This window comes from Anomaloglossus baeobatrachus, chromosome 1 (genome assembly GCF_048569485.1).
Source record: "Anomaloglossus baeobatrachus isolate aAnoBae1 chromosome 1, aAnoBae1.hap1, whole genome shotgun sequence".
Lineage (NCBI taxonomy): Eukaryota > Metazoa > Chordata > Amphibia > Anura > Aromobatidae > Anomaloglossus > Anomaloglossus baeobatrachus.
The window spans coordinates 336,763,133-336,790,743 of NC_134353.1; the positions used below are offsets into that span (position 1 = coordinate 336,763,133).

General features: G+C 43.7%; 1 protein-coding gene across 2 annotated transcripts in view; it reads right to left on the bottom strand.

Annotated features, from left to right (window-relative positions):
- Window positions 1-27,611, bottom strand: part of LOC142292355 (neuronal acetylcholine receptor subunit alpha-7-like) — a 336,257-nt gene that overhangs the window by 69,675 nt on the left and 238,971 nt on the right. For both annotated transcript variants that reach the window (XM_075337677.1, XM_075337683.1), the window contains one exon: window positions 21,786-21,872. In XM_075337677.1, coding sequence (XP_075193792.1) covers window positions 21,786-21,872 — 87 coding nt within the window. The remainder of the gene's footprint in view (window positions 1-21,785; window positions 21,873-27,611) is intronic.

A 27,611-nucleotide genomic window follows, 5' to 3' on the forward strand; every position in this document is an offset into this window, starting at 1 on the left:
GGCTGGTCCACTAGACTGTATTTTTTATTGTACTTTAGACCCTTAGGGTATTTTATATTTTTCTGAACACCCCCCCCCCTCACTTCATGTTTCAATATATTGATATTCAATAAAAGTTTAACGAAAAAAATTTTAGGAGTATTTTTTCTGTGATTTATATAACAAGGCCACCCGCCTAGGGGTCAGGCAGACTGGTGGGAGGGGAAGAGTTAGTTGAGTGGTAGCTCTCATAGAGTGAGGAGCTGGAGGGAGTTGGAGCTCCCTGGCTAGGTCGCAGACGGTGGTCTGGGACCAAAGGAGTCGGAGACCCGGTCGCAGGGTATTGGAGAAAGGTGTAAGGCTTAGTTTTGGGGAACAGTCGGCACCAGAGTACCTAGTAACCGAACTGGTACCAAACACGTCGGGGTACTGGACCCCAGATCAGGGAGTAGTTTCACGCAACCTGATAATTAACCTGTGGAGGATAGTGTTTTTATGAACTTTCCCCAAGAGCTCAGAGATTGAAGGCCTCAACACAAAGAAGGGGATAGTTGTTGTGAATGTCAGTTATGCTTTTGCTGCTGTGAGGCTCCCTCTTGTGGCCAGGAATAATTTGGTCAGAAACCAGGTGTGTTGAGCAATGGGCGTTTCCATTGCTAACTCTCTGCTTATTTAAACCCTAGTCTGATAGCAGGCTATGCCGGATGTCAGTTGTTTTTTGTACACCAGCCTGCTTCATCCTGCTCTAGACCACATCTAACCCAGATAAGTGCTTGGCTCTTTATTTGTTGTTTGGTTCTTTTGCTCTTATCTGAGTGTGTCATTTGCTGTGGTTGTTTTCAGTTTATTTCCCTCTCAGTTGCTTAGCAGGGAAGCTCCCTGCAGCTATGTTTGGAGTATTGCTCCTATTAGTCTATGTGTTTGTTGCTTCTTGAATTTGTAATGATTCCTGCTTTCTGTTCATTGGTATGACAAGAGCGCCTGGTATAGGACGGAGTTCAGATCTAGCGATCTGAGGGTTTTTTGTACTATCAGGTTTTTGGATTTTTGCAGGGTTTTTCTCTGGCCACCATTAGTCCCTTTCCTATCCTGTCTTATTTAGTCAGTAGGGCCTCACCTTTTGCTAATCCTATCATCTGTCTGTGTATTGTGTTTTCCTATATCACCGCAGTCTTTGAATGCGGGGAGCTTGCTATTCTTTATCTATTTTCTGAGGCAGAGAGTTATTCATCTTTCCTTCCTTTAGGATAGGTAGTTCTCCGGCTGGGTTTGCGGTGCACAGGATGTTAGTTCAACCCTCGGCTACTTCTAGTGTTAATGGTTAGTAAGGGAATGGTGGCCAGATTAGTTGCCAATGTTCTTGTCACCTTTTACCAATGATTTATGGTGGTCTTCCATGGTTCCGGATCATAACAGATAGGGCTTTCCAGCTAATGTGGCCCACTGAAATCCCAAGTGTCAGCCATTGAGAGCACAGCTTCCCTACTTAACAGTGGGGAGCGGGACCCCGACAGCTTCAAGCAGAGGGGTCACTCAGAACATCTAAAATACAGTACATGGAGGCAAGATAGAGACCATCAGAATACCAAAGGGAGCGCACTCCCGGACGAGCTCCCCTGAAGTGGCAGGGGCACCCAGAGACTTGGTTTACCTTTGTGTCAAAGTCTGCTTTGCGGTCGCATCACTACCAACACTGCCTGAGTGAGTATGCTGTGCCTGAGTGAGTACGCTGTCCTCCCCTGCTTCCAATCTGCACGACGCTCCCCTACTCCTCCATCATCCAGAGTCCCGGGGCCTCCCCTACCCGTGGAGGGAACGCCATCTGGCTGCCCTACTCCTTCTTCCTTGGGTACTCCCATCGGCAGCGACGGTACTCCCCTTACCGCGAACCACGAGTGGCGTCACAAACTCCTATCCCCTGTAAATACCCCTTTTACATTTGAAGTGGCCGAGGCCCCCATGACCAGAGACTCTCGAGCCACAGCAAACCCAGGATCCGAGCGGTTCGACCGCTGCAGGAACGACACACCAGCAGCAATCCATTGGCAAAAAAACTGTACAAACACAACTTTTTTATCTGTTTTTAAATAACTGATTTAAGCTGGTTCTGTTTTTTTTTTCATTGAAGTATATAGAAAATTGATCCTTTAATTAGCCATCCATTTTTCTTTCATTTGTAAATGATCTGCTTTTTGATTACAGGATCAGTTTCAAATGGAAATTAAATAGCAATCTTTTAATGGACCCATTTTCCTTACACTCCAATGTAAAAAAAATAAATAGATTCTGCTGAAATTAGTTAATTCAAAATGAACAAAAAAGTTGTCTGCTGGATTTGATATAACCGATGAGTACTAGACATGTGAACTTAGCCTTATCCCTGCGTATCTTAGCTCTGTCCACACAATCAACTTTTCTATGAAAATACCAGTTAACCCACTCATCTCTGCTACTTTTGGTACTGTCCACACCCTCACCTCTGCTATCAAGATACCAGATACCAAATATTCTCTGCTAAATTTGATGTTGTTTGCACCATCAGCTCTGCTGTCAAGGTACCCGATATCCAACTAATTTCAGCTATTCATGGTGTTGCACTGTCAACTCTACTGAATCAAGGCACCTGATTACCAAGTGGTCTGAGTTATGTCTAGAGCTTTCCACACTGACAACTCTGCTGTTTCTGAATTTTACAACCCTCCTGCAACAAGGTACCATACTTCCTACACTATTTTGTTGTTCCTGAGCTGTCAACACATTTGGTTCTACTGTATCTACAGTAGACTTCTATCTCCACTGATCCACCTGTCATCCTGCATACCCTGGTCCTCATTGTTCTATATGCATTTGGAAAGTGTAACTCTAAGGGCGGAGTTACATGGTACGATATATCGTGCGATATGTCGTCGGGGTCACGGAATTCGTGACGCACATCCGGCATCGTTAGAGATGTCGTACCGTGTGACACCTCCGAACGACTGTTAACGAGCAAAAATACTCACCTTATCGTTGCTCGTTGACACGTCATTCATTTCCATAATGTCGTTCCTCTTTCTGCGCGCTTGTTGTTCGTCATTCCCGTGGCAGCACACATCGCTATGTGTGACACCCCGGGAACGACGAACAGCAACTTACCTGCGTCCCGCCGGCAATGAGGAATGAAGTAGGTGGGAGGGATGTTACGTCCCGCTCATCTCCGCCCCTCCGCTTCTATTGGGCGGCCGCTGTGTGACGTCGCTGTGACGCTGAATGTCCTTCCCCCTTCAGGAAGAGGATGTTCGCCAACCACAACGACGTCGTTAGGGAGGTAAGTATGTGTGACAGGGGTTTAACGACTTTGTGCGACATGGGCAATGAATTGCCCGTGACACACAAACAACGGGGGCAGGTGCGATCGCTCATGCGATCGCACGATAAATCATTGCGTGTAACGCTGCCCTTAGTCAATGTCTTTGGCCTGTGCTACTGACACTGACCTATGGCTTACAGCTGAGTTCCCCAAATACAGTCCTCAAGGCCCACCAACAGCAGATGTTTTTGGGATTTCATTAGTACTGCACAGGTGATAATATTACCAATGTGATGATTCCAACACCTGTACAATTCTAAGGAAATCCTGAAAACATGCACTGTTTTTTTGGGCCTGGAGGACTGGAGTTGGGGAGCTATGGTTTAGAGAATCCACCTCACCAGGTGAGCCCATAGGAAAGACTTTCCCAGATAAATAGTAGCTGGAGCTAACTGGCTATGTCAACAGTTGGGAAGGCATGTTGGGAGTTATAGTGATAGTTGCAGCTACGCCGGATAGAACGTAGTTGGTGCTATGCGAACTGAACTCTCAGTATGGCCACTGAGGAAGAATATATTGAAACGTGCGTCGGGCTTGGGACGCAACCCGGCATCTGTGCTGCACAATCACATGTTATGGGTGAGTCTGGAGGAGGGTGGTCGTAGTACTTGGTAACTTGGTATGAAACAAACAGTCACATATTATTGTGAATATGGTTTTTTAGCATGCTACTAGAGCGCCACCTAGTGACTGTTTGTGGATATTTCTGGTCAATTCAATTGAATTTATGTAAATCCACTCGTGTTCCAGTGTAGATATATATAGTTTTTCACCACTACTCACCTATATACAATTGGTGTATACAGGCTCAGATATTGAGTTGTATCCTATAGGCCTTTTATTGGTATCCTTACATTGTCTTGGTTCTATGGACTATAATAAATGATGTGACTAATGTGTTAAAATCTTTATCCCCATATTATGATATTTTTAATGCAATAAACTGTTTTTGTAGTTTTTCTAAATAAAATTTATTATAATTATTAACAGTGATTATACTGATTTATGGTGGTTTATTAAATTCTGGGTCATTTAACTCCCACGTGTTTGGGTTGTATTGAATTAGGTCTATATATGGGGAGTGACCCGATGATTTAAAATGAATATCCATTGTTCCCTTGTTTTTGTTTTCATTAGCTGGAGAGAAAGTAGTTGGTGCTATGTGAACTGAACTCTCAATCTTATTTGTATCAGTTAGTTCACCCTCCATGTTGTGATTATGTGCTAATGATTGCTGTAGGTTAAAATTAACAGTTGATTCTCCCAAATTTTCTGAGTGAATGATTTTGCTAAAACAGGCCTGCAAAACATGCAGCACGGAGGGCCTCATGCAGCTTGCTGATGGATATTGTGCAGCGTACAGAGAAACAGGAGACACCAGTTCTAAACTCTCTATATTCAACTCTATCCATGTCTTTCAGATGCAAATACAGTTGAATACTTGAGTGCTGGGATTGGAGCAGAGGGGAAGAGTAGTGGTCATCCCCCGCTTTCGTTTGTTGCGGTGTGATGAGGTCATCATGCTGTGGTCTCATCACACTTCTGCTATCGCTGCAGCAGCAGAGCAGAAGAGGTGAGGATGCGGCCGGAAACAGTAAGTATTCCAGAAAAAGCCAGAGACATACAGTACAGACCAAAGTTTGGACACACCTCATTCAAAGAGTTTTCTTTATTTTCAGGACTCTGAAAATTGTAGATTCATATTGAAGGCATCAACACTATGAATTGACACATGTGGAATGAAATACTTAAAAAAGCATGAAACAACTTTTATTCTAGGTTCTTCAAAGTAGCCACCTTTTGCTTTCATTACTACTTTGCACACTCTTGGCATTCTCTTGATGAGCTTCAAGAGGTAGTCACCGGAAATGGTTTTCCAACAGTCTTGAAGGAGTTCCCAGAGATGCTTAGCACTTGTTGGTCATTTTGCCTTCACTCTGCGGTCCAGCTCACCCCAAACCATCTCGATTGGGTTCAGGTCTGGTAACTGTGGAGGCCAGGTCATCTGGCATAGCACCCCATCACTCTCCTTCTTAGTCAAATAGCCCTTACACAGCCTGGAGGTGTGTTTGGGGTCCTTGTCCTGTTGAAAAATAAGTGATGGTCTAACTAAATGCAAACCGAATGGAATAGTACGCCGCTGCAAGATGCTGTGGTAGCCATGCTGGTTCTGTATGCCTATAATTTTGAATAATTCCCCAACAGTGTCACCAGCAAAGCACCCCCACACAATTATACCTCCTCCTCCATGCTTCACGGTGGGAACCAGCCATGTAGAGTCCATCCGTTCACTTTTTCTACAAAGACACGGTGGTTGGATCCAAAGATCTCAAATTTGGACTCATCAGACCAAAGCACAGATTTCCACTGGTCTAATGTCCATTCCTTGTGTTCTTTAGCCCAAACTAGTCTCTTCTGCTTGTTGCCTGTCCTTAGCAGTGGTTTCCTAGCAGCTATTTTACCATGAAGGCCTGCTGCACCAAGTCTCCTCTTAACAGTTTTTGTAGAGATGAGAAGGTGTGTCCAAACTTTTGGTCTGTACTGTATTTTCAAAAAGGAAGAAAAATTGTAGCAGACTAGGGAAAAAATTAACTAAAATGGATATGTGCACAAATGTCAAAAGGTTACCATTTGACATATCTTTCTGTACTGTATATACTATACTATTATACGAGGAAGAATAAAGTTTGGTGTTGGACACCTTATAGGGCATGGTTAGGTGGGGGAATTGTGAAGGGGGCACAGTATGCAGAGGGACAATGTTGGAGATATTTTGGTGAGGTGCAGGGTGTGGAGGACATTATGGAGTAGTGCAGGGTGTGAGGGAACATTTTGGAGAGGTTAAGGGTGCAGGAGACATTATATAGCAGTGCAAGATGTGGGGGATCATTATGTATCAGCGCAGGGTATGGGGGAAATTATGGAGAGGGGCAGTATGTGGGGAACATTATGGAATGGTCCAATGTGGGAGAAAAATTATGGACAGGGGCAGTGTGGGGGGATATTATGGAATGGTGCAGTGTGGGGAGATACTATGGAGAAGGGCAGTATGGGGTAATATTATGGAAAGGTGCAGTGATGGGGGGATATTATGGAGAGGTTCAGTGTGGGGGGATATATTGAAAAAGGCAGCACAGAAAGAATCATGTATTTATTTAGGGACGGAGAATGAGAGATATTTTTATTTATGAGGCAGATACTTTTATGTTTAAGGGCACCATGTCATAAAGTGCTGCAGAAGACGGAGAAGAGGGAAATCTAGGTGTGAAATCTCATCATGGCATTGGTAGTATAACAAAAGGGATGGACACAAAAGAGATGGGAATGACTAAAATCAGAGAACATGTCAACTAAAAGGTATCTGGATGTAAATGTTTGATTGAAATACTGACTACTTATCAACAGTGCTGTGGTTCCTGTATGGCCACACCTGATAATGGCTGGAAATAATAATCCTAGTATCTCCTTACCATTGTTAAGTACACACTGGGAGTTGAAGGTTCACTTGATACAAGTGTATATGTCAAGTGACGTGTCTCTATTCTGGAGAGGCTCAATGGTCTTCTGATCCGTATATTATAAAATACACACAGTTATTCAGTTCAACATTGTCCCTGATTGGTCAAAGATAACCAGCAATGTTCATATAGTACATCATCAGCCTGTTTCTGGCTTCCTAATACCAATTTAATGGAGCTACTGAATACTTCTTTGTTAACACGTTGCTGAGCAAGAATGAGGAGTCAACCTCCCACATCTCACATCCCATATCTCACATGGTGAGAACTAACTGATTACAGATTCTCTTAGTATATTCTAAATACCTCTTTGTTCATTGTTCATTTTGGTTTTATTATCTAGTTAACACATTCCTGATCACACATCTTAAAGTTATAATGGCGTCTATGCGATTGTCATATAGACATACAGATAATTATGCAACGAGATCTATACTTTGATTATATACACACACAAATAATCTTATTACACCTGGACAAACAGCCTATAGCCCAGCAGGCCTACCCTCACATATATAGTGCTGACCTGGAATTGCAATTGATCACAGTGCTAAGCTTGGTGATGCATTCATGTACTGACGGTGGTTCTGGTTCTGTATTTATATACAGATGGTAGTTTTGACACTATTTTCATGAATTGACGGTGAATCTCATCAGGCTCCACTCCATAATGTGCTTCATGTTAAAACTGAAAAATCCTCAAACTTTGTTTTGAGATTATGAGGAAGATTTAATTGAGTTTGTGCTCCAGAAACTCAGTGTAAGTTTGGTGTGTTCACACAAATTTTTGGGGAGCAGAACTGAGCAGAAACTCTCTAAATCCTTTTCAAAACTCAAATTTTTTTTCTTCTGATGTATTAATGTACTGATGGTGGTTCTGCTTATATATTCATGTAAGTATCCCTATAAATGTTTTTGCAGCCATTTGGATTAGATCACTATGACAATGTGGCCCTTGGACCAAAAATTGTGCTAAAAGCTAAAATCCCCAACAGGACATGCACAGATTATTGAATAATACCTATTTAAAATAATTAAATACTAAAAATGTTTCATGAAAGCAATGCATTTTGCTCATTAATTCTGGAAATCACCACTAATGAGCTCATAAACGCAAAATAAAATTAATTTTTTTTTTTGTAATATATGTGAACAAATGAAAAGCCGATCATAATTAAGACCATGGTAGAATGATGTATTCCCGGATGCTTTGAGTGACTCATCACCTAACTACCACTGCCATGACTCTTGAGGGGTAATAAGCTAAAGTTCATAAGCTATTATTTCTTCCATTTCCACACAATGCTAAAATGGACAATTTCTATGAGCAGTGTAACATTTGCCAGTGGTTTTAAGTGGAAAATCAAGGGACAAGTTCTCTTTAATTGCTTAGCACAATTATCATTCATTCATACATATTTTGGTTATTTTTTTTTCAGCCAGTATTTTTAAGGCAAAACTAAAAGTGGTGTATATGAAGAGAAAAATGTAACCTTACATGACTTCGCTGTAGTACCATCTGCCTTCAATGTCATAAACCAGTCAATTGATTGACACCTCTCACTGCCAATCTGTCTAATTCCAATTAAACGTTAATCATGAAAATTAGGTTTTACTGACTGGCCAAGGGCTGGTTTCGGAGAACAATTTGTAGGGTGGGTTTAGTGGCTAGTAATGTAGAGCGAGTTTCGAAATACCGGATTTGAGATACTTGTAACGAGTACTGTCTAATACTCGCTTATGTAGTCCAAATAGCGTGTGCAATGCAGGTCAATGGGGAATACTCGCAATATAACGAGTTACTTGTCGAGTATTTTGGTATTCACCTCATAAGTTTCGAGTCTCTTTCCAACAAGTTTGGCGCCTGATTTTCAGCCTCTAAACATGCAGGAATTCCCTGCTAATTACACTAGTGCACTTTTCCACCATGACAATGATCCAAAACACACACATCTAAGGCCACTGTTGCATTTCTGAAGAATGTAGTGAAAGTGATTCTGTGGCCAAGTATACAGTATCTCCTGATCTGAACCCAGTTGAACAATTCTTAAAAGACAAGTTGAGCACCACTCTCCATCATGCATCCAGGCACTAAAAGATGTCGTTCTTGAAGAATGGAAAATGATGGATGTCATAATATGTTGCGAACATGTTCATTCCATACATAGAAGACTTGGTTCAGGTTTTAAAAATCATGGAGGTCGAACAAAATACTAGATGTAGCAGCTTTTGATTTAGGGTATATTCAGTTTAGCATCGACTAATTTGAGGTAAAATGAAGATTTTGTAATGAGATATAATAAGTAATAACCTTCCTTTCATATTATGGGTTAAATACATTTTCTATGAAACTCAGTCTTTTGGAAATTGTTCTTGTGTTCAGTGAGGTATTTTTTTAAAATCTTACTTTTCAAAGGGGATGTACTCATTTATGCTGAGCACTGTAAATGCAGATAGAAATTCCACATTCAGGTCAATTAGGGAAAGCATCAGGGACTGAGAAAACAGCTGCACTGACTGAAAGCCACACAAAAAATTACACTTTGCTCTGAGGGAACTGGAAGTTATCATTCCCATTCACTAACATTGAACACCTGGTAGGTGCAAACAAATCCGAATGTTATGCAAGTGCTAAGCGAGTGTGTGTTTTTTTTCTAGGCAAGTAAAAAACCCTTGCATAGCCCTCGCATGACATACGGAAACCAGGTGAGGAAAAATACGCATGACACTCGCCAACTTTTCTGGCTGAGAATCTGGGCATTTTTATATAAGCCAATATGAGCGCACCCTAAAAGGACATCTAATCAGCTACTTGTTTGTTGATGTAAGTACTCTATTTAGGCAGGCAGTCTCCTTTTTCTATCTGCACATAACAATCAGTAGTAGATCATTCTTAGGGTACCATGTCATGATCACACAGGATGCTGAGAATGAGGATTTTTAATCCTTTTTAAAAACCATTTCACCGGACAAACAAGCATTTTGATCAACAGTGATCAACTGCCTGTTTAAACTGTTGTATATAAGGAAAAGTATTCCTAGGAACGCTTATTCTCGAAAATTGGATTGTGTAAATGCAGCTTAAAGGCCGCTTTACACGCTATGACATCACTAGCAATTGCTAGCGATTTCGAGCGCGAAAGGACCCGCCCCCATCGTACATGCGATATCGTGTGATCGCTGCCGTAGCGAACATTATCGCTACGGCAGCGTCACACGCACATACCTGCTCTGCGACGTCGCTGTGACCGGCGAACCACCTGTTTTCTAAGGGGTGGTTCGTTCAGCGTCACTGGATGTCACAGTAGCGTCACCGAACCGCCGCCCAATAGAAACGGAGGGGCGGAGATGAGCGGGACGTAACATCCCGCCCACCTCCTTCCTTCCTCATTGCGGCTGGCCGCAGGTAAGGTGAGGTTCCTCGTTCCTGCGGTGTCACACATAGCGATGTGTGCTACCGCAGGAGCGACAAACTACTTCGTACACCGAGCAGGAGCGATATTCGAGAATAGGGGGGCATGTCACCAATGAGCAATTTTGACCGTTTTTGCGACGATTCAAAATCGCTCATAGGTGTCACACGTAAAGACATCGCTAAAGCGACCGGATGTGCGTCATAAATTCCGTGACCCCAACGAGATCGCTTGAGCGATGTCGCAGCGTGTAAAGCGGCCTTAAGGCCAACTAGCTCATATTTGGGAAGTGTAAAGAAAATGATACTTAGTTTTATAAATATTTTAAAATTATAAATCTGAAAATTGTGATGTGCATTTCATTTCAGCCCCCCTGAATTAATGCTTTGTAGCACTACGTTGCTTAGCAATTACTGATGCAATTATTTTCAAGTATGTCTTTACCAGTCTTGAACATCTAGATGCTGAAATGTTTACCTATTGTTCTGTGTAAAGTAGCTCTAGCTATTGAAATTAGATGGAAAGCATCTGTGAACAGCAATTTTCATGTTATGCCTTTTATTTTCAATGGGATTTAGGTTTCGATTTTGACTGGGCCATTGTAGGGGTGGTTGAGCCCCCTACAATGTAAAGTGTATGGTTATGTAAAGTGTAATGTGTTGTGTGCTGTAAATGTGTTAACAGTGTATAGTAGTCAGATTATAGGAAGGTGGAGAATGTTAAGTAGGATGTAGAGTGAGGTAAAGTTTTAGGATGTCATTTATAAAAAGTAATGTAAAGCATAGGAATGTTATGTAGATAGATTTTGTTAGTGATAGTGTGACGCCCTGGCAAAACCAGATAGCCACACAGTTAGGCCCCCGCACAACACCTCTCTCACACAGGGTTAAAGCAGCCGACCTGAAATCCTAGTCACCCCCCTCAGGTAAGGACAGACACACCAATGGGCGGGACCAGGTGGATGGAGAACGCCCACCTTGGGGTCTGGAGAACAGTCAGAAAGAGTTCGAGTTCAGTTTTGGAGTTTGGAGGTGCTAGTTGACAGGCGTCGGGGTTGGAGCCCCAGCATGCTGGCTAGGTGGCAGACGGTGATCAGTGGCAGGAGGAGACGGGAAAACGGCTGCCAGAGATCCGAGGTGGACCGGGGCAGGGTTGGAGCCTGCCGGTACCGACATTGGAGAACCGACCCGGAAACCGTGCACAAAGGGGGTACTTGGACTTGAAGCCAGGACCGGCACCAACGGCCTAGCTAATTAACCAATTGAGGGCAGGATTATAAGTCCTGTCCCAACCTAAATCCCGAAAAGCAGACACGCACTCACAGAGAGGGATAGGGCATCCGCCAGCACCTGGTAGATCCCACGGGTCAGCGTCTGATGGGCACTCCCAACCAAAGGACCGGGAGCAGACTCCCGTGTTAAACACCGGGAAGTCCATCACTGAAAACACAAAGTGCAGAGGAAAGAGACATTGATCACCAGCCCGGGTGTGGGACCAGATACACCCGTTTGTGGAGGACGGCCACCATCACCTTGGTTTAACAAAAGAACTGTGTGTTTATTGACTCCACACATCAGTGCAACCTCATCCAGCACCAGGACAACCGAACTGTAAGTGTGCTGATCCCTGCCACCCTGCACAATACCGGGCCCCGGGGCATCCATCCCTAGCCATGGAGGCGTTAACATCCAGCTGCCATCACATCTTCCCCGGGCATCCCATAATAGCAGCGGTGGTGCTACACCTCACCACACACCGTGGGTGGCATCACAGACAGTTCATAGCAAATTCTGTACAATTACGTCCCCTTTTTTATTCGAAGTGTCCGCGCAACCCCTGGGTCCGGTAGAGTCCCTCAACCATACCACAGATCCGGATCCAAGCATCACCGTTGGCATGGGGGTGGCACAATAGAAACAGTTAATGTCAGGTTCAACTCACTGTGGGGTGGAACTAATGTTGAGCAGAGAGTCACTTCCTGATTACAGAGCTAGCTGAGAGCCACTTATGCAGAAAGGTTCAAAGTAAAGACATGGCATGGGGTCAGGAGCCAGTCAGGGAACCCTGAGGTAACCTATTAAAGGTCCGGAGCCTACGGATCACCATAGCGGGCTCAGGGAAGTTGTACAACTAAACAGCCATTGGGGACAGAAGCGGACAGCGGTGGGAAGAAGCATTGGCAAATGGAGACACAGGTGCCTGTCAGCTTGCGGACTAGATCCAAGATAGTAGGGATTCCTGAGGGAGATTACCCCCAAAAGCACAGTCAGTAACCATAGAACCATCAGAAGTGAGGCCATGTTTCTCAGTGTTGAAAGAATAAAGTGTTTAAGTTTTGGTTTGCCAAGAGTACTCTGTGTCATGCTTGTCTACTTTGTCTATGACAGGGACTGGCTGCGGTGTGATGGACACCAACCAGAAGAAAATAGTAAGTATCGCTCACCCTGCCCAAAGTCATAAAGACATACTGACTCTCTCTGGAGAAGGAGTGCGGAGTCCCCATAGACCGGCATTCATACCATCCTTCGCCATTCAAACACATGAATATACTTTGAACTAAACCATTCCATTGCAGCTCTGGCAGTATGTTTAGGATCATTTTTCTGCTGGAAGGTGAAACTTTGCCACATTCACAAGTCCTTTGCCGCATCTAACAGATTTTCCTTTGGAATTACCCTGTATCTAGCTTCATCCATCTTCTCATCAACTTGAACCAGCTGACCTGTGACGGATCAAGAAAAGTATTGCCTCAGCATGATGCTGCCACCACCATGTTTGATGGTGTGGATGATGTTTTAAGGGTAATGTGCAGTGTTCGTTTTCTGCCACACATAGTATTTAGCATTTCTCCCAAAAAGTCTACTTTTTCTCATCTGACCATAGTACCTTCTTCCACATGCTTGCAGTGTCCCACTATATGACTTTTTGCAAATGGGACTCCTTATGGCTTGCTTTAAAAAAAATGGCTTTCTTCTTGCCATTTTTCCATAAGGGTCAGATTTGTGGAGTATATGACTAATAGTTTTCCAGTGAACAGATTGTCCCACCCAGGGCCGCCACTAGGAATTTCAGGGCCCCATACTGGCAACATTTTCGGGCCCCCTTGGGACTCCGCCCAGGCTCTACCCCAGCTCCGCCTCCACCCCTCAAACCTCCTCCAGTCTCACTGCCCCTCTTGGACAAACATGTGTAATATACAGTACAGACCAAAAGTTTGGACATACCTTCTCATCTCTAGAACAACTATTAGGAGGAGACTTTGTGCAGCAGGCCTTCATGGTAAAATAGCTGCTAGGAAACCACTGCTAAGAACAGACAACAAGCAGAAGAGACTTGTTTGGACTAAAGAACACAAGGAATGGACATTCCATTCCACTCCAGTGGAAATCTGTGCTTTGGTCTGATGAGTCCAAATTTGAGATCTTTGGATCCAACCACCGTGTCTTTGCAGAAAAGGTGAACGGATGGACTCTACATGGCTGGTTCCCACCGTGAAGCATGGAGGAAGAGGTGTGATGGTGTGGGGGTGCTTTGCTGCTGACACTGTTGGGGATTTATTCAAAATTGAAGGCATACAGAACCAGCATGCCTACCACAGCATCTTGCAGCGGCATGCTATTCCATCCGGTTTGCGTTTAGCTGGACCATCATTTATTTTTCAACAGGACAATGACCCCAAACACACCTCCAGGCTGTGTAAGGGTTATTTGACTAAGAAGGAGAGTGATGGGGTGCTATGCCAGATGACCTGGTCTCCACAGTCACCAGACCTGAACCCAATCGAGATGGTTTGGGGTGAGCTGGACCGCAGAGGGACAAAAGGATCAACAAGTGCTAAGCATCTCTGGGAACTGTTGGAAAACTATTTCCAGTGACTACCTCTTGAAGCTCATCAAGAGAATGCCAAGAGTGTGCAAAGTAGTAATGAAAGCAAAAGGTGGCTACTTTGAAGAACCTAGAATATACAGTAAGACATATCTTCAGTTGTTTCACACTTTTTTAAGTATTTTATTCCACGTGTCAATTCATAGTTTTGATACTTCAATGTGAATCTCCAATTTTCAGAGTCATGAAAATAAAGAAAACTCTTTGAATGAGGAGGTGTGTCCAAACTTTTGGTCTGTACTGTATATATGTATATGTATATTATATATATAATGTCCCCCTCCTGAAATATATGTCCCTTTCTTTGTATATATTTCCCCATTTAGGTATATATGTCCCATCCTGGGCCCCTCCTTCTATATACATCACCCTCCTGGGCACATTCTGGTATATACAGTGCCTTGCAAAAGTATTCGGCCCCCTTGAAGTTTTCAACCTTTTCCCACATTTGAGGCTTCAAACATAAAGATAAAAATGTTAATGTTCTGGTGAAGAATCAACAACAAGTGGGACACAATTGTGAAGTTGAACGAAATTTATTGCTTATTTTAAACTTTTTATAAAAAATAAATAACTGAAAAGTGGGACGTGCAATATTATTCATCCCCTGTAAATTAATACTTTGCGATTACAGCACAAGTCGCTTGGGGTATGTGTCTATCAGTTTTGCACATTGAGAGACTGAAATTCTTGCCCATTCTTCCTTTGTAAACAGCTGGAGCTGAGTGAGGTTGGATGGAGAGTGTTTGTGAACAGCAGTTTTCAGCTCTTTCCACAGATTCTCGATTGGATTCAGGTTTGGACTGTGACTTGGCCATTCCAACACCTGGATACGTTAATTTGTAAACCATTCCATTGTAGATTTTGCTTCATGTTTGGGATCATTGTTTTGTTGGAAGACAAATCTCCGTCCCAGTCTCAGATCTTGTACAGACTCCAACAGGTTTTCTTCAAGAATGGTCCTGTATTTGGCTCCATCCATCTTCCCATCAATTTTAACCATCTTCCCTGTCCCTGCTGAAGAAAAGCTGGCCCAAACCATGATGCTGCCACCACCATGTTTGACAGTGGGGATGGTGTGTTCAGGGTGATGAGCTATGTTGCTGTTACATATCGTTTGGCATTGTGCCCATATAGTTCGATTTTGGTTTCATCTGACCAGAGCACCTTCTTCCACATGTTTTTCTCCCAGCTGGCTTGTGGCAAACTTTAAACGACACTTTTTATAGATATCTTTGAAAAATGGCTTTCTTCTTGCCACTCTTCCATAAAGGCCAGATTTGTGCAGTGTACGACTGATTGTTGTCCTATGGACAGACTCTCCCACCTCAGCTGTAGATCTCTGCAGATCATCCACAGTGATCATGGGCCTCTTGGCTGCATCTCTGATAAGTCTTCTCCTTGTTTGAGACAAAAGTTTGGATGGACGGCCGGGTCTTGGTAGATTTGCAGTGCTATGATACTCCTTGCATTTCAATATGATCACTTGCACAGTGCTTCTTGGTATGTTTAAAGTTGTGGAAATCTTTTTGTAACCAAATCCAGCTTTAAACTTCTCCACAACAGTATCACGGACCTGTCTGTTGTGTTCCTTGGTCTTCATGATGCTATTTGCGCTTTATACAGAATACTGAGACTATCACAGAGCAGGTGCATTTATACGGAGACTTGATTACACACAGGTGGCTTATATTTATCATCATCAGTCATTTAGGACAACATTGGATCATTCAGAGATCCTCAATGAACTTCTGGAGTGAGTTTGCTGCACTAAAAGTAAAGGGGAAGAATAATATTGCACGCCCCAATTTTCAGTTATTTATTTTTGACAAAAAATTAAAACAAGCAATAAATATCAGTCAACTTCACAATTGTGTTCCACTTGTTGATTCTTTACCACAAAATGTAATTTTTTTATCTTTATGTTTGAAGCCTGAAATGTGGAAAAAGGTTGAAAAATTCAAGGGGGCCGAATACTTTCTCAAGGCACTGTATATACATCACAGGAGGGTCTGGGGCATATACACATCACAGTAGGGGCTGGGGCTCGGACAGTTCTGGCAGTGGCATGGACAACACTAGAGGGGCACAAAGAGGACTGGAGACATGAACAGGACTGAGGGAGCACAGACAGCACTGGAGAGAGGGTGGCACACAGCACTGGGAGGGTGGCACACAGCAGCGGGAGGCAGGAGGCTCACAGCAGAGAGGCCAGGAGGCTCACAGCAGAGAGGCCAGGAGGCTCACAGCAGAGAGGCAGGAGGCTCACAGCAGAGAGGCAGGAGGCTCACAGCAGAGGGAGGCTCAAAGCAGAGAGGCAGGAGGGTCACAGCAGAGGGAGGCTCAAAGCAGAGAGGCCAGGAGGCTCACAGCAGAGGGAGGCTCACAGCAGAGAGGCTAGGAGGCTCACAGCAGAGAGGCCAGGAGGCTCACAGCAGAGGGAGGCTCACAGCAGAGGGAGGCTCACAGCAGAGAGACCAGGAGGCTCACAGCAGAGAGGCCAGGAGGCTCACAGCAGAGAGGCCAGGAGGCTCACAGCAGAGGTAGGCTCAAAGCAGAGAGGCAGGAGGCTCACATCAGAGGAAGGCTCACAGAAGAGAGGCCAGAAAGCTCACAGCAGAGGGAGGCTCACAGCAGAGAGGCCAGGAGGCTCACAGCAGAGGGAGGCTCACAGCAGAGAGGCCAGGAGGCTTACAGCAGAAAGGCCAGGAGGCTCACAGCAGAGAGGCCAGGAGGCTTACAGCAGAGAGGCAGGAGGCTCAAAGCAGAGGGAGGCTCACAGCAGAGAGGCCAGGAGGCTCACAGCAGAGAGGCAGGAGGCTCACAGCAGAGAGGCAGGAGGCTCAAAGCAGAGAAGCAGGAGGCTCAAAGCAGAGAGGCAGGAGGCTCACAGCAGAGAGGCAGGAGGCTCAAAGCAGAGAGGCAGGAGGCTCAAAGCATAGAGGCAGGAGGCTCACAGCAGAGAGGCCAGGAGGCTCACAGCAGAGAGGCAGGAGGCTCAAAGCAGAGGGAGGCTCACAGCAGAGAGGCCAGGAGGCTCACAGCAGAGGGAGGCTCACAGCAGAGAGGCCAGGAGGCTTACAGCAGAGAGGCCAGGAGGCTCACAGCAGAGAGGCCAGGAGGCTTACAGAAGAGAGGCAGGAGGCTCAAAGCAGAGGGAGGCTCACAGCAGAGAGGCCAGGAGGCTCACAGCAGAGACGCAGGAGGCTCACAGCAGAGAGGCAGGAGCTTCAAAGCAGAGAAGCAGGAGGCTCAAAGCAGAGAGGCAGGAGGCTCAAAGCAGAGAGGCAGGAGGCTCACAGCAGAGAGGCAGGAGGCTCAAAGCAGAGAGGCAGGAGGCTCAAAGCAGAGAGGCAGGAGGCTCACAGCAGAGAGGCCAGGAGGCTCACAGCAGAGAGGCAGGAGGCTCAAAGCAGAGAGGCAGGAGGCTCACAGCAAAGAGGCAGGAGGCTCAAAGCAGAGAGGCAGGAGGCTCAAAGCAGAGAGGCAGGAGGCTCAAAGCAGAGAGGCAGGAGGCTCAAAGCAGAGAGGCCAGGAGGCTTACAGCAGAGAGGCCAGGAGGCTCACAGCAGAGAGGCCAGGAGGCTCACAGCAGAGGGAGGCTCAAAGCAGAGAGACCAGGAGGGTCACAGCAGAGGGAGGCTCACAGCAGAGAGGCCAGGAAGCTCACATCAGAGAGGCCAGGAGGCTCACAGCAGAGAGGCCAGGAGACCACAGGCCAGAGGTTCCCCACCCCTGATCTAGCTGAAGCAAGACAGGGGCTGGGGTCAGCGGGTGGCCATGGGCAGAGATCAGCGCCCCCCCGCCTTCAGCAGAGATCAGTGGGCACCGGGCAAAGATCAGCGCTGCCCCCCTGGGCAGAGATCAGTGGGGCCCGTGCAGAGATCAGCGCTCCCCCCTTCCCCCGGGCAGAGATCAACGCGGGCCCTGGGCAGAGATCAGCGCAGGCCCCAGGCAGAGATCAGCGCGGGCCCCGGGCCGCGTCAGCACCGCTCCCCCCGGGCAGAGATCAGTGGGCCCAGTGCAGAGATCAGTGCCCCCCTTCCCCCGGGCAGAGATCAGCGCGGGCCCCGGGCAGAGATCAGCGCGGGCCCCGGGCCGAGGTCAGCACCACTCCCCCCATGGGCAGAGATCAGTGGTCACCGTGCAGAGATCAGTGCTCCCCCCTTTTCCCAGGCAGAGATCAGCGTGGGCCCCGGGGAGAGATCAGTGGGCCCCGTGCAGAGATCAGTGCCCCCCTTTCCCTGGGCAGAGATCAGCGCGGGCCCCGAGCAGAGATCAGCGCGGGCCCCGGGCAGAGATCAGCGCGGGCCCCGGGCAGAGATCAGCGCAGGCCCCGGGCAGAGATCAGCGAAGCAAAGATCTACAGTTAAAAATTCCCTTGCTCTGAGGAACCACAGCCAGCCAATAAAAAGTTCCTTGCTGAAGGGAAGATTTGTAATTTTAAAGTAGACCACCTATATAACTGAGATCATTTTCTTTCTAAGAAGGCTCATAACTTGAGATAAGATTTTTCCAAGGCAGACAAGTCCCTTAACCAAATTACAGCATTTGTAACATTACTGTATGGATATAGCGTTAACTCTACTGAGTGATAGAACTCTAATGAACGTTAACAAAAAGCAGCCTCCATAGACTTTCCCTCAGCTATTGCGGTCTGTAGGTCCTTAGTGGTATACATCATTTCTGCTCAGTGAAGCTTGGTAAATTTAGGATTAATTGCATCAGAGTGCTCTTTGATTGCCCTGCCACACAATACAATGTCATTTAGCAGGTTCCAGCAGTATTATTGGGAATGCATTACAAAAACACTCTGGTGTAGTAAAAGGGGCAACTTGACATTTACATTTACATTTAGCAACTAAAGTGGGAAAATTGAATGAGTCTGTATGTAAGAAGTCACCATTCTAGTATTCCCAACTCTCGTCACAACTCTTTACTATGTATATATTCCCAGTTTGTAGATTTTCATTCTACAATTAGGAGAGATGGCTTGGATTGTTTTAGACAGTCATTTACAGATAGCTTCAGCCAGCCCCCAGGGCTTTTAAATTCTAGGGCATGAAAAGCTTTATCCTCTTATTTCACATGGGAGATAAAAAAAATCTAATGAACAGATGAACAAAGTATGTTCTGACCTAAATGCCAACTTCCAGAACGTTGTATATCAAATATACTATTTCATATGCTCTAATTATTTAGCAATAAAAGGATGGAAGGTGCAAAACGTAAAGGTTATCATGAAGGAAATAACCAGAAAGAATGCATAACTCTCTTAGACAATGAAATATTTCTTCTAACAAGCAATATACTTAGTGCAACTTCAAAGTTTGCAAACCTTTCAGAATTTCCCATATTTCTGAATAAATTTATCCTAATACTACCTTAGATTTTCACAAGTCGTAAAAGTAGATAGAGAGAACCAAATCAAACAAATGAGTCAAAAATATTAATATTGTGTTTTTTTTAATTGAGGAAAATGAGCAAATATCACGTTTGAGAGTGCAGCGCCTTGAAAAAGTATTCATATCCCGTGAAGTTTTCTACATTTTTTCACAAACTTAAATTTATTTTATTGGGATTTTATCTGATATAAAGGAAATGATACATTGTTTTCTAAATATTTTAAAAATATAAATATGAAAATTGTAATATGAATTTGTTTTCAGTGATCTGTAGGTAGTCTTATAACCGTAAAGAGAATCCTGAGTGACCAGTTGTCTCCAGAAGTCACCTAGTTACTAAATGAAGTCTACCTATGTGTAATTTATTCTGAGTATAACTACAGCTATTCTGTGAAGGTCTCAGAGGTTCGTTGAGGACATTAGGGATCAAACAGCATCATGAAAAGCAAGGAACACACCACATAGATCAGGGATAAAGTTGTGAAGAAGAGTAAAGAAAGGTTAGGCTATAAAAAACATAGTCCAAGTTCTAAACATCTCATGGAGCACTGTTCAATCCATCATCCAACAAATGGAAGAGTATGGAACAACTGCAAACCTACCAAGACATGGCTGTCTGTCCATTTAAACTGACATTCAAAGTAAGGAAAGCACTAACTAGAGAAGCAGCCAAGAGGACCATGGTCACTCTGGAGGTGCTTCAGAGGTCCATAGCTCAGGTGGGAAAATCTGTCTACTGGAAAACTATTAGTCATACACTCCACAAATCTGGCCCTTATGGAAGAATGTAAAGAAGAAAGCCATTTTTGAAAGCAAGCCACAAAGAGTCATATTTACAAAAAGCCATATAGTGGGACACAGCTAGCATGTGGTAGAAGGTGCTCTGGTCAGAATGGACTAAAGTAGACTTTTTTGGGTTAAATGCAAACTGTTATGAATGGTGGAAAACTAACACTGCCCATCAACCTGAAAACACCATCCCCACAGTGAAAGATGGTGGGGGCAGCATCATGCTGGATGGATCCTCTTCTTCTGCAGGGACAGGAAAGCAAGTCAGTTGATATAAGATGCATGGACAGGGCAATTATGGAGGAAAACCTGTTAGAGGCTAGAAAATACTTGAGACTGGGGGTAGGTTCACCTTCCAGCAGGACAACAATTCTAAACATACTGCCAAAGCTACAATGGAATGCTTTAGATCAAAGCACATTCATGTATTTGAATGGCGCAGTCAAATTCCAGACCTAAATGCCATTGAGAATCTGTAGCAAGACTTGAAAATTGTTATTCTTGCGCCATCCAATCTCACTGAGCTGGAGCTATTTTGCAAAGAAGAAAGGGCACAAATTTCAGCCTCTAGATGTGCAAAGCTGGTAGAGACACTCCAAAAGACTTTCAGCAGTAACTGGAGAAAAAGGTGATCCCACAAAGTATTGACTTAGGGGGGCTGAATACAAATGCACATTACAAATTTTCAGATTTAGATTTTTTAAATTTTTAGAAAATCATGTATAATTTTCTTTACATTTAACACATAGATGCTACTTTATGCTGATGTATCACATAAATCACAATAAAACACATTTAATTTAGTGGGTATAACGTGAAAAAATGTGGAAAAGTTCACAGGGTCTGAATACTTTTTCATGGCATGTTCATAAACCAATACAATTAAAAGTTGACATTAACATACGTAAATCTATAACTGATTTACATCCATACGTTTTTTTCTATGTTCCAAAAAGATGAAATATTTCCTGTTTTATTAATTTGTATTATTCAGGAAATTAAATATTGTCTTTACAGTCACCTTAGTTAATGAGGTAAGATATACTGACCAGGAAATCTAGATATAATTTGATTGTTTGGTCATCAAGATTGTTAGTCCTTTAGCGTTACCCAGGGTGCACCACGTGGAGGCGGACTAACATTGCTTAGTTAAAAATTAGAACAACAATGTCACGCGCCTCAAGGCATATACAGTTATTGACTATGAGTAAAGATTATTTAATTTAGCTCCATTTGCAAATAATCGCATTCTAAAATATCTATAAGCAGCTATTCAAGAAAATTTCAAAAATATATAAAATTTCAAGGAAAGTTTCCTAATACTAAAGCCACTCCCAGGTCTACAAAACTTTAGAATTATTATTTGTGATGAATAGTGATGGCAGCACAGGTTTCCAGACATCACCTTTACTCATACGGCACAGAACATACATCACAAGTGACTTACCTATCAGAGGAACTGAATCCGATGTTGCAGGCATGATCTCTGCCACAAGTAACATGAAGACGGTAAGCGACAGGAGGACAGTAATCCCTGAATGTGCAGAAAATAGAAAGTTCAATGCTGGTCAGTAAATATTTCCTAAATGTTTTATTGTTACAATATAAAAGTGATGACAATATAAAAAAATCAGTTTGTGGCAAAGTAAGAAGGGTGGTTATGTGAGAAGGAGGAGAGATTTGTGATTAGTATGTAATGTATAGTATCTATGGAGAGAATGAAACAGCTAAAACACCTGTGCCACACTCGCCGCTTAAGATGGTAGTGTGGTAAGCAAAAATGGATCCACTGGACCATTCGGGGTCCCCGGGCTTACCATTTTAGTGCGAGGGGCCTGATAAGCACCCACCATGAGGAAGACGCCAAGTGCTACTCTCAGGGCAGGTACCGAGACTGTGGCAACTGACCCCCAGGGCAGAGGCAGATACAGGAGTAGAAAAGGCTGAGTCTCAAGTGTAGACAGTGACCACTGGAGTGGCAGAGGCAGATGGCATGGCCAGGACAGACAGGCAGGGTTGCTAACTAGGCTGGGACCAGCAGGATAGCCGAGGCTGGAGGCACAACCGGAGTAGACAGGAACATTCTCTGGTGTGGCCAAGGCCACAAAGGTAGCTGAGACTGGAGGCATGGCCGGGTTGGACAGGCACAGTTTCTGGTGTGGAGAGGGAAATCAGACTAGCTGAGGCTGGAGGCACGGCCGGGGTGAAAAGGAACAGTCTCTGGTGTGGCAAGGGCCATCAAGGTAGCTGAGGCTGGAGACATGGCCGAGTTGGAAAGGGACAGTCTCTGCTGTGGCAAAGGCCATCCACCAGGGTAGCTGAAGCTGGAGGCATGGCCAGGATGGACAGGCAGGGGCATAGTATAGTGTAACAAAAGCACAGCGGGCAAGGAGACATGAAAACTAGCAAACATTAACTAAACACGTTGATGAGGCACTTCTCCTAGTGGGAGAGAGTCTTATGTACCCAGTGCCTCTCAGCGATAGACTGAGAGGCACTTCCTGGGAGTGACGCGCTGGCCCTTTAGAAAAGGGCAGCGGCATGCGGCACAGGAACATTCCTGGAGGACCTGTGCTATGTGCACAGACCCCGGGAGGAGGAAGCAGAGAGCGCGCACGTGGGGGAGTGAGGGGACGTCAGGATATGTGTGAGAGCTGGCCGCTGTGGTGAGTAACGCACGTCCCTACGGGAGGAGGAGATCTTGGAGCGCAGGGACACCAGCACTACAACCTGTCCTCCAACTGTTTGTTTAAAAAAGAAAACTACTTTGCTCACCCTCCCTGGGTCCAGTACATAGTCTGTGCCAATATTTGTTACTCCAAAAAGTCCGTGCAGCCTCTGTTAGGAGTCTCAACACAGAAACTAGCCAGATATCCTTCCGGGAAGGACCTAGCCAAAGAGTGGCTCTTTTTTAGGAAACCACCATAACCACCATATTAAGTGTCCCTTTTAGTCAATATCCAACTCTTTGACAAGTTTAAAGACATGACAAGGGAATTACCAAGGCCAAGTATCCATCCACAGACAGCTGTTTTGGGGTATTGCCCCTCATCAATGTGGAGTAGGATTCTGGCCAGGTGGGAGCAATGCCTAGTAGACCAACAAAACAAAACAATCACTGATCTCGGGGAGACCAGCCAGAGAAAACACTGCCAGCAGCCAACAAGGGCGTTCAAGACAGTGAAATGCTAGGTGCATCGCCCCCTGGGAAATATGCAAATCAAAAAAGCCCGTGGAGCCTCTGTTGGGAGTCTCAACAAAGAAACTAGTCAGATATCCCTCTGGGATTTGTTACTGTCTGCAGCACTAAAGTCTACTACAGCCAAACAGTTAGTTCAGCGGCTTTTGTCATCAAGTTAAGCAGACCCACAAAAGTAAGTGATTGGCTGCAGCATTAGCAACATAACATGCAGATATTAAAACTAAAGATGAACGAACTTGAGCTTCAGTGTTCGTAGCAAACACAACCTTTTTTAAAAGAAAAAACAGAGTTTGGGTTCGGAGTTTGGATGCTTTACTTATGCAAATCACTCTCACAAGCATAATTGTGCTCAGGTACGTTCGATGCTCAGTCCAGAGCGAGCTGCTTGCAGTGTTTGATTGGCTTGCCCTGGAGGTAATAACAGCATGATTGGATGTAGTTTGCAACAAACAAAACAAAATGAAATAAACCTTGCCCACACTCCCTCGGAAGTGATCTGCTTATGACAGCATGTGGGCACAGACCTGAACTGCCCAAATATTGACTTCCATTGGCGTACAGGTCAAGTCCAGGTATCAAACTGAACTTTAAAGTCCAGCTGAACCCGCTGAACTGAATTTCAATGGGTCCACTCTTCTCTAATTAGGACACACTAGGAGCAGAGGAAGAGGTCCCAGCTTTGTCAGCATTGTCGTCTACAGCAACAATATTTTTGTGTTTTACTTTGTTCAGTGCAATGAGAAAAATGAAAAGTGATTGGCTTCTATGGCAGCAAGCACATTTATCTGGGAAAATATGTCCACCAGTACACAAACGTCTTAGCCCAGTGATTGGTTGAAGAGATCACATGCACTTGATTATGTGACATCACCACTGCTGCCTATTAGTAAAGACAAGAGCAGCAGAAGCTATGCAGTGCTGTAACTGGGGATGCTGAGGAACAGATCTGTTTATCACTTTATGAATCTACAAGTTTTCGGATAACTAAATGTATAACTCAGACAACCCCTTTAAACACATTTAGTTGATTGACAAAAAGAAATAAAATTCTAGTGCCATTCCTCTTGGAGTTTACCGCAGCCTCAAGTCTCAGCTAATTAGAATGTGTTTTAATTGCAGGATCTTGAGATAAAACATTAGGGAACCACACAACAGGCTTCCTTAATATATTCTTATTAATTAAATAATTTCTGTTGGCAGCAGGAGTAGTACTAAAATATAACTGGGGAGAATTTAAATAATGAGAGTCATCGTAATAAAGTTTTTGTGTTATCGTCAAGTGACTTGAATATTTTATGAAAATATCATAAAAAAGACAATTGAAATTCTGTTATCTACATGGCAGAATGTTAACTGTCATGGACTGCTATTACTCTTTCCCCCACTTCATGGCCATCCGTAAACCAGCCGGCCTGTACAGCTTCCTGCATGCCTTGCTCTGTCTTTCTGCTGAGACTTCTCATGCTGTCTCTAGCGTGGTTCGAAATTCTTCCATCTTTGCTAATTATCTGCCCTGTATGGATTCTTTAGGGCCCTTCTGTGTGACTAACCAATAATCTTGACTTCTGTTACTGACTTGGCTAGCTTCTTGACCATCTTTCTGTCCTCTGCATGATTTCCTTTCTGACTATTGTTGAGAGAGTACATGGCCTATCGATTTCCTACGGAGAAGTGTGGATACTTGTATAGGGGTTGAAAAGTGAAAAACTAAAACTCTCAGACTATGCTCCACCAAACCCAAATCTGTCTGAATCTTATGGGTCCTTAACTCAGTGGTAAGACTTTATGCAATAGATCCATTTAGTCTTCCAGAAATGTATCTTTCTTTGCTCTCCCTTGAATCCAGAGACACAACCCAATACCTTTCAGGCTCTTAACTTCAATATTAGATCTGATTTTGATTTCTTCCTGAACTAATAAGTACTATTATTATGTGTAATCAGTAAAACACCTCTCATTTGAAACTATGAGCTAACATGCTATCAGCGTCCTATTCACAAACTTTTTTTCATTGTCAGTTAAAGCTACTTTGATCTCTAAATAGTAAATCTGAGAAGCTCTACTATATCTTCACAATCACCCATATTTAAGCTTCATGTTACCCATTACCTGAAATTAAAAGAAATTAAGGTTTGACTCAGAAGTTTTATGTATCTGAGAAGTTGGAAAACAGAAAACTTTTAAAATACTTTGGATTCCAATGCCTCTCCATTTCCAAGATTACCAGAGGTTAACCATGTGTTTTGCTATTTCTTTTTTTTAATTTCTTTTTAAAACCACAAAAGAAGTTTCTGAATTAATTTTCCATCATATGTTATGTGCTAAGTACCTTTAACCCACTAAAGTGGACCTATTGGTGGGATTTTGGATGGCAAAATAAAAACAATGCTATAATGACACTTTTCTGAATATTAAATTGATATGTATTTTTAAATAATCTATGTTATCATTGTTCAGTAATCATACATTGAAGGTATATTCTAATGAGGTGCAAGTGCAGTGAGGACAGACACTGCACTTGGTCTTCTCCTGCCATTCTGGGTATTTCCCAGGCCTATGCCTGCACCTGGTCCTTGACTAACAGGTCAATGCTTTTTCAGTGACCTTCCTCCTCTAGTCAAAATCTCACAAATGTGCCTTCATTGCCATGAGTGGCGAATGTGCAGACCTCAGTTTCTCGGCTCAATTATGGGGTCATGGGGAAGTTACTGTGCATGAGGCTCTCCAACAATGACAGCGAGTGCCAAAATCTCACACAGATGCCGCCATTGTGGGTAAGTCACATGCTCTGTAACTTTCACATGAAGCAATTAAGCCAAGAAATCGGTCTGAGCATGTGCCGTGTTGATAGCACATGCATGGAATTTTAGCCAGAGGAGGTTATTGAAAAACCAGTGGTAACAGAGGTAACAGAAAAACCATTAATCAAAGACCAGAGACTAGTAGAGGGGCCAGCAAACATCTTGACTAGCAGGAAAAGACCAAATGTAGAGTCCAGCTCTGCTGCACTTGTGTCTCGTTGCCGTATAATTGTGTTTCATTGCCATATAACTTCACGGGTGATTACTGAAATACGAGAACACAGATTTCTTCAAAAAAGTTATCAATCCAAGCTGCAATTAAAGCCATGTCTTTACTTTTTAATTACCTCCAAGTAACATAACAACAGCTATGCTCACCTCCGCTTCCGGGGCGGTTCTAGCAGTATCAGCACTGGCTCTCCTGAAGTAGTGGACAACCTCTTTAAGGATTGAACCTGTAGGACAAAGCTTTTTTTTCCTTTTTCGTTGTCACATTCCATAGTATGAGGGCTTGTGTTTTTCGGGAGTTGTATTTGTCAGTGGCAGCACTTTCAGGTACATATAATTTATCACCTAACATATTAACTCTTTATGAAGAAAACATTCTGCTGTTAGTTTTTACTGTTTTATATTTGTTGCTATTCACAGTCTGCACAAATAAAGTGTTACCTTTATATTGTCGGTCAGTACATTTATGGGGATACCAAATTTATATGGTTTTATATTTTATTACTTTTGTTCATGAAATCCACTGAAAAGATATTGCTTTTGTCTGCATTCTGAGTCATAAGTTTTACAACTTTATGTCAATGGAGATGTATGAGGGCTTATTTTTTGCATTACAAAATGTAGTTTTCAGTGGTGCCATTTTCTGTTATATGGGTAAAAGTGTTTGTACTCTTAAAATTGTTCCTAAAAGCGAAGAATTTTTTCCCAAAAAAATATTGCAATTACACGTTTTTGAGGTAGTCTACTGTGAATTTTGACATCTGTTTAGAATCATTATCCATTTGTAGAAGCCATCCTCTTTTCAACTTATGCTTTTTTACAGATGGTGTTATGTTTGCATTAAGAATTGGTTGAAACGTCATTAAATCCATTCTTCCTTCTACCCATAAAATGTTCTCCGTTCCATTGGCTGCAGCACAACTCCAAAGCATGATTGATGAACTCCACCCCCATGCTTAATGGTTAGCGAGATATTCTTTTCCTGAAATTCCGTGCTCTTTTTTTCTCCACGCATACCTTTGTGTTATGATCTGGAACCATG